This window comes from Aythya fuligula, chromosome 2, assembly GCF_009819795.1.
Source record: "Aythya fuligula isolate bAytFul2 chromosome 2, bAytFul2.pri, whole genome shotgun sequence".
Lineage (NCBI taxonomy): Eukaryota > Metazoa > Chordata > Aves > Anseriformes > Anatidae > Aythya > Aythya fuligula.
The window spans coordinates 33,992,246-34,000,082 of record NC_045560.1 but is presented as its reverse complement, the minus strand read 5'-3'; the positions used below and the strand labels follow the sequence as shown (position 1 = coordinate 34,000,082).

Below are 7,837 nucleotides of genomic sequence, written 5' to 3'. Positions count from 1 at the left end.
GCTAGCAATGTCATATCTCCAATTCTTGTCTCACACTGTTCTCTGTCATCTTTTTAGACGCTCAGAAGACTGTTTGGGATGAAACATCCAGCCTTTAGTATTTCCTCAATAGGCATTGTTTCATTTTTCTTAGCACGTGAAGAGAGGATCTAAAAAATTAATCGTTCAAAAAACTTGCTCAAACATGATTTTTTATTTATTGTCGTCTAAAGCAGGAATACCTCCCTGAACCTTGCTCTTTTCATTTCTTACAGCAAAGTGAACTAGGACTTCCAAATTCCCTTCTCCCCTTACATCCCTGTAGGCTAGGATGATGTTTGAGAACATCTAGCCAATGTTGTTAATTCGGGTACACGCAACAGGTTAGTCAGATTTTTCATGGTCCTATTATTATTAATTTAAAGCACTTCGACTTAAATAGCCCTTACACATTTCAAGGCCTTGAAACATCTTAGTGCAGCATAGCAGCAGCAACCTGCTGAGATACTATGAGAGTGTGAAGGTTTTAGACGGTTCATCGCTTAAGTTTGGAAGTGGGCTGCTTTAGGGTCTTCCACTGCATGGCAGCAGCACTGAGGTGCAGAAGGTCAACAATCGTTCACTGCCCTTGTGTATGAAGGTATTTTGACTTAGGAAAGATACCTTTAGTATTCATCAGAGTACCCTTAAGTGCTATTTAGTCCCTCTCCCCCTCCTTTTGGTCCATTATTATTATTTTTTTTTTACTAAACCTATTTCAGAGGATAAGCATTAAGGAAAAAATGAAAAACACAGGTGACTTCAAAATCATTGCTGCCTTAAATGTAAGCCAAAATTATCCACAGTCTTCTGAAAGCATGCCAGGGGATCCTTGAGGTTGTCAGTGGAACTTCAGTCTATTACACCTTTACCCCTAAATATGCTCTTGCCATGCTGGAATACTGCTTTAATATGGCAACAGTAAAAAAATGTTGCAGGAACTTAAAAAACAAACGAAACTTGTAGCTTTCTGATACACATGGGTTTAAGAATCACTAAGGCTTCACAAATGAAATACAGGAAAGGGTATAGGATAGACCAAGTTTAGGCAGCTGTGGAATTCATCTAACAAGCCACACTTTGTTGTTGTTGTTGAATACTAAGCTTTTACAAATGTGAGTTTAATAGCTTCTGTAAAGTTGTGGATTTTCTGCAGCTACGTAATGGATTTTGGTTTGTTCCTCAGTTCCTGTATCAAAAGCTGAGTAACTGGCACAAGCGATCCAGTGCTAAGTGAGCCCTAAGAGATGCACATTTCTTAATTTGAACAAGTCTTAGCACTGCTCCAGAGATCCTGCTCAGAAAAACACGTTTCATAAGATTGAAACGGGGCTCCAAGCCAATGTATCAGTATTTTGTTTGTGGGTTGCACAAAGCCTGCACTGGTTCATTAACAACAATAACAAAAACCAGATGCCTTACTTCATCTGCAAAACAATCACCCAAAAAGTTTAATAGCAGCAACTCAGCACTGTAACATAACACATGTAATTTTATGGTTCATGTACACTGAGCACATGGACTGAGGAACTCTGACTTTACTGGAGCAGAACGGCCGCAGAGTGCCCACCCATACCCTGTCATACAAGATCTTAAATCTGTTCACGCTATTTTAGCAAGCCATCTTCCTGCAACAGCCTTTAAGTAGGAAACACATTTACAGTCAAGTTTTAAATAGGACCATGAGTCCATAGCAAGAGCTGAAATGTTACCTTTGACATTAAAGAAACAGCCAATTGATTTATGTGTATCAGAGAGTCATTTTTTGCTTTCCTATTAAATAAGAGGTTAAATGATTTTAAACCGCCAATAGGAGTGCGTGGCCAAGAACTAATATTGTCTGCACCTGACTCTAGAAGCTCCTTTGGAAAATTTCTGACCACTGCTTTTATAGCATCTTGGCAAAATACATACCCTCGTATCATCAGTTCAGTATGGGTATGGCACGTGCACCCATCAAGATTCGAGGCCCAGACAACAAAACTGCATCATGTCATGCAAATGTCATAAGTAGTTTTACAGTTGCTGAAAAGTTTTATCTAAGATGTGCCAAAACAGCAAACAGCAAGTTTCTTATTCCCGATGAATGCTTTCAGGGTGTATGACTTGAACGTGTGTAGCATGACCTCAGGCAGAACAACCAACAAAACCGAAATTGTATCAGCTGGGAAAGGGAAGTGCCTCCGGGGCCACAGAGATCTCCTGTGCGGTCTGCTCCTTCCCTGCCCAGCCACAATTATCAGAGGCTGCACGAAGCCTGTAAGTAAGAGACAAAAGCAAGGTGGTCCAACAAGCAGGCTGGCACTGCGTGTATTTCTTTCTAGCATTCTACTCACAGTAGCTGTGAATGCCACACCAGAGCATTCCTGCCTTTGACAAGAGGTTTTTAAATACACCTTTTGCCCACAAGTTCACAGTACAGAATATAAAAGGGAACTTTTACTAAGAAATTTTATTTTCAGTAGCTTATTTCATGGATATAAAAAGTCAACTCCAAAATAAATACAGAATGAAAAAATTCAATTTTTAAGTGTTTATTACTGCAGAAGACTGAGATGAAATGAAAATTTATCTCAGAGAGAGGCATTTTAATTCATGAGTCGATCACAAAATTGTGTATTTGAGGTGTCATAGACCAGCTACAAAAGGTGTCATTTCAGAATAAATGTACAAATCTTAAATATTTAAAAGTTCTAGTGGTGGTGGCCTAAGAGGTATCTTTCCCATGATAAACCTTTTTGCTTCAAACTGTTTCAACTCCTCTGCTGTTAATTCACTCTTGGATGTAAATAACTTATCCGCTGTACCACCATTTGTGAGCACAGAAGGCACTGGTGTTACGTTATGTCCAGAGGCAGTGGCAGCCTGACCAAACAAAGTACTGCTTGAATGTGAGGGGGACGCTTGTGCTGCTGCATTAAAAGCTCCAAAAGCTGGAAGTGGAGTGCTGCTTGAGGAGTTCACAGTAGAAGAACTGCCAAAGCCTGAAAACCCAGAAGATCCAAAACCGCTGGTTGGTTCAGAAAGCTTAAATGAGAAGGAGGCTGCAGAGGGAGCTGATGGGTTGCCAAAAGCAGGAGGATGGGAAACGCTCGTGGAAGACATCGCACCAAACGCGGGAGGATTGCTGCCTGCAGAAGAGCTCCCAAAAGCAGGGGCATTTCCTGATGAGGCACCGAGGAGACTGGAACTTGTTTTAAAGGAGAAATTGCTGGCACTGGTACTGCTGCTGTTCACAGGAAAACCTGCAATTATAAACGCATTTAGAATGGGTACACCTGTGATCCTAAAACACTGTTCTATTTCAATCCCGCAGAAGAAAACTCAAAAAAAGTTGGTTCTTAATGCAGGAACTTACTTGATGCCCCGAAGCTGGATGTTTGCTGTCCTCCAAATCCAAATGAAGGTAATGGCTGCATGACTGTGTTCTTTAACTCAGAGAGCTTTAAAAATTCAAAATACATAAATGAAAACTACATTCCAAAGCAGGCAGCTATCTTTCAATAATTACATGGAAGAACAGAACAGCTGCACCATTTAATTTAACACAACTTAGACAAAGTTAGACACTGATCATTTTCACTAATTGCATGCAACTGCAGGTATAAAAAAACTGCTTTAAGGCTATTTTCTGTGAAACACCCTAGAAGTACAAATATCTTCACTGACAGAAAAAAAAATCGATAAATTGCAATGACCAAACACCTCTCTGAGTTCTCGTTTTTATCTCATCTTTTCTAGTCTGTTCGATTTGTGCCACTGCTTTGGCCTCTTCTGTTCTCTGACCTTCACACATCTGGTCTTCTGTGCTGAAGTCCAAATCCCACTCCTCACTTTCAGCCCTGGACATATCGAGGGGTCTGTTCTTAAACTTGAACGCACTTCAAGCAGACTTCAGCTTGATCGACTTACTGTCTCCCTGATTATTTAATATTGGCTTTAACTATTCTTGAGCATCCTCTTCTGAAACATTTCGATTCACAACTGTTTGCCAACTTCCCAAGAACAACTAGCCTAACAACTAGTCTTTCCATTTCACCTAAACACAGCCTCTCTTCTGTATCAAATACGTATCAATTTCTCATTCTGGCATTACCAAGATGCTCTATTTATCCTAAAATGGCCTGGAGGACAATTCTGTTCTGGTCTAGTGATTACGCTTCAGAAAAGCCATCATCAGCACAGGGGAAAAAAGGTGGGGCCGGCTGTTTGCACCCTGCTACACATGCATATGACCCAGACCCATCCTTAAGGTACGGTTACTCCCACGTGACTTGCAGTGATAACATTTTCCAACCCTGGCCACTGCTTTGCTAACATCATCCTAACTGGAATCATCCCGATTCACTACTACTTTCCTTAGGTAACTAAACAGTTCTATTTCTAATCCAACTTGCAAGTAACTCACTGATTTCATGATTCCAGAGAAGGGTGGATTTGACACCCCAAACTGTGTTCAAAGACTTCCATGTTCATCTGACTCAGCGCTAGAGCATTCACTCGCACTTCTCTCACCAATAAAAACCACACTGAAGCAAGGATGAGGCAGGTTTCAAGCTCCAATTATTCTCTTATGTAATTCCTCCTTCCAGACTTCGCAGTTTCTCTACCATTTTCAGATTACTGCCAAGATTTTCATGCTGCCAGTCAGCCAAACATTTTCATGCCAGGTGTTCTTCCTCAGAACGATTCACGTATCTACCACTGCAACTGCTGCTAAATCCAGGAACCAAACATTTTCAGGTCTCAGGTACTTACTTAGTTGCAAAAAAGGATGCCCTAGAAGAATCATGTGTATTTGCTTGTACAACAGTATCCTGAGATATTCAAAGCAATACTTATCACCTATTTTTTTTTTAATTTTATTATTATTATTATTTATTTATTTATTTTTTTACAAAGTTGTGCAGTTAAACCCTTTAATAACAGCTGAATTTTCTATGGAATATTTGCAAGATCCTTTTTTCATTAAAAAGAAGGTGGAATATTACAACTATGTCTTAGCAACCATTTAATTAATAGCCTTTTTAACAGAAACTATGTGAATCTTAAAAAAAAAAAAAAAAAGACAAAAAAACACAAAACTTTGCCAAAGATTAAGCAAAAAATGACATCAGAAACAGAAATATTTTACCCTTCATTGACACTCACCAATGCTACTTTCGTTGTTGCATTTAAAGCCTTCAATTGCAGCAGCCTGTCTTTCCAGCCTTTTACTAATTGTTGGACAGAATTTAACTAAAACAAGGGAAAAGACAAGCATATTTTTATTAGACTTGATAAAATGGAACTAGAATGATCTGATAGCAAACTACAAGAAAATATCTAGAATTAAAAAGAAAAACTTAAGCTAAAAGACAGAATTTTTTCTCTCTTAAAATTTCAAGGCGAGGAGCTGAAATTTTTATTAACCGAGAATTCCTTCAATTCTCTTACTATTAGCCTTTATTTTATTTTTTTACACTTTACGCAACAGTAAGATTAAAAAATGTCCTGGAGCTTTCTAAATCTAAGCTCTATCACTATCTGAAATAGGTGCTTGCAAAAAAAATACAAAAGATTCGAGTTTTATGTATAAAAGACTAAGCTTTTCTATCCTTGTTTTTTATCTGTCCCGTTTATTTTGACCTGGTTTATCAACAGAAACACATGCTTTGGATACTTACATATTTTTGAGGACTGTATCATATAATTTTCGGAGAGAAATAAGAAGTTACGGCAGAGCACTCAGACTAGCGGCTATTTTGTGTACTATTTAGTGCACAGCAAGTTAAAAATACTTTGGTATTCTGATAATCTCCTTGAGTCTGGTAATTAAGTGAGTCAAGAGTTGCCACCCGAAGACAAGTAACAAGTCCTATAGTGAAATAAAAAGCCAGTCGTTTTAAAATACTTACATAGGTCTGAGCACTACTGTTTGCTCTGCAGTTATAACACTCCAGACGCAATTCTTCTGGCGAGAAATCTCGAAAGCCTGCAAGGAGACGAATAAACAAAAATCTCAAATAAAATATAACTTCCAGTCACCCTCTCCAGTTAGGAAGAAACGGGCATTGCTACACCATCTGTGATAAGTCAGTTACTGTTTGTGTTGCAAAAAGGATTAATTACAGAAGATGCGAGTATGCAAAATGAATTGGTAATAATCCAACATTCCTTTCTGTTACATCACAATGCAAGTGATCACCTTGCAAACAGTATTATATACGTATAATAGACGTGGATAAGGAACGTTTTAAAAAGTAGCAGTACGCAGTGACACTAAGAATATTACCTACCTGTAATATTAGGCTTGTCTTTCATAGGTGAGTAAGATGAAAACATCCATTGTCCTGAGGATTCCCAAATTTCCATGTCTTTCACTATACATTCACTAGAGAACAAAGCGTAAAAACAAATGAAGGAGAAACTAAGCGGTCAAAAGAAAAACACCACAAGCAGAGTCAAATTCAAGTACCTGAAAACACTAAAATTAAGTTTAACGCTAAGTAGGATGCTACTCTGGATGAACAACAGAACTACACAATTCTCTGTGGAAAAAAACCACACTCATTCTGCAGGATACGTGTGTCCCTTCAAAGCGTTTTACTGTATCATCTAAAGCATAGAGTAAAGCAAGTAAATTAAACCCGGTCTTTAAAAAAAACAAACACGCAATGTATGTTTAATCCCTGGATGGCACGTGCTGTCACTTTAGAACCTTCTCAGTATTAGAAGATATTAGGATGTGAATGAATGCGCACAGTATTAAACAGCAAAATTCAGTAAAGGGGGAGGAAGTAAGAGAAGGGCTCTCGATATGTTTTGGAAAAGAATCAAAAGCTTAAAAAAAGCTTTGGTGGAAGCACAAAAATAGAAGCTACAGCAACAGGCTGAAATCCAAACGTAAACAAACAGTGAAAGGTTAAAAACTGAAGCGGAGAGGCAGATTATTGCACAGTAACAAAACGTTACAGGCGCTCGGATGTTTGTAAGGTAATACACAGCTTAGTTTCTCCTTCCTTATCCTCCTGTCACAGCTGGCTGGCTGCCCTGCCCGGGTTCAATGCAAGGATCCCTCTCTTCCCATGGTACCAGAACTGAAGAGAATTACATGAAGCAGGGCTTTCTGTGCTTCTCCCACATATCCCCGCTGCCCTCCTCGGGATCGCACCCTCTGCATTACCCAGTAAACTTTTAGCTCATCGTAAGTCCTTCCGAGGAGGCAGGCTGATAACTTACAGAAGTCTCTCATCTTCATCCCTGTAGCCATCGCCGAGGCTTTGGCTGCTTAAGGCGGAGAACCTGTTCTGAGAGAAGTCGGCGCTCCTGCCGCCGCCGCCGGCCGAGCCCGGCTCGGGGGAGCCGAAGAAGCCCCTGCCGTGCTCCCGGCTGCCGCCCCACGCGCTGCTCCTGAAGGCTGACGGCTGGATAACGCTGCTGTACCTCTGCGTCGAGGCGCCCCATCCTCCTCCTCCTCCTCCTCCCCCTCTGGCAGCGCCTGCCGACACAAGCACAGCTCCAAACACACCCAAGGCACCCAGGTGAGCCCAGTCCCTGCCGCCGCCGGCTCCGGCCGTGAGAAGCGGCAGCTGTGGCAGCTCCCCCCCCTCCTTCCCCTCCCCCGGTACCTTGCTGGCGGCCCCCTCCGCCGCGGGGGTGCTCGTTCCAGCACTTGTCGCCGAAGCGGCAGCGGCCCTGCAGGAAGAACTGGCAGATGGCCATGGCCGCCACAGCGCGCAACCGCCGCCGCGTCACGGCCGGCGCCAGGCAGCAGCGGGGGTGGAACGGGGCGGGCCCCGCCCTGCGGCCGCCGCCATTATGCGTGTGCGGGGCGGGG

General features: G+C 41.5%; 1 protein-coding gene across 1 annotated transcript; it reads right to left on the bottom strand.

Moving 5' to 3' along the window:
* Positions 1 to 2,489: 2,489 nt before the first annotated feature.
* On the bottom strand, positions 2,490 to 7,722 carry NUP42 (nucleoporin 42). The gene is made up of 7 exons (XM_032180597.1): positions 7,629 to 7,722; positions 7,240 to 7,498; positions 6,297 to 6,391; positions 5,916 to 5,992; positions 5,170 to 5,256; positions 3,377 to 3,461; positions 2,490 to 3,263 (listed from the first exon to the last, which is right to left on the bottom strand). The coding sequence occupies exons 1-7, from the start codon at positions 7,720 to 7,722 to the stop codon at positions 2,695 to 2,697; spliced, it is 1,266 nt and encodes a 421-aa protein (XP_032036488.1). The 3' UTR covers positions 2,490 to 2,694.
* Positions 7,723 to 7,837: the final 115 nt, after the last annotated feature.

What these genes read in the sequence shown, in the direction of transcription:
- NUP42 (XM_032180597.1), bottom strand. Translation starts at nt 7,722, where the DNA reads ATGGCCATCTGCCAGTTCTTCCTGCAGGGCCGCTGCCGCTTCGGCGAC. An exon ending in GATGAAGATGAGAGACTTCT is followed by an intron (nt 6,392 to 7,239) that starts GTAAGTTATCAG and finishes TTTGTTCTCTAG; the next exon opens with TGAATGTATAGTGAAAGACA. An exon ending in AGACAAGCCTAATATTACAG is followed by an intron (nt 5,993 to 6,296) that starts GTAGGTAATATT and finishes GTCTCCTTGCAG; the next exon opens with GCTTTCGAGATTTCTCGCCA.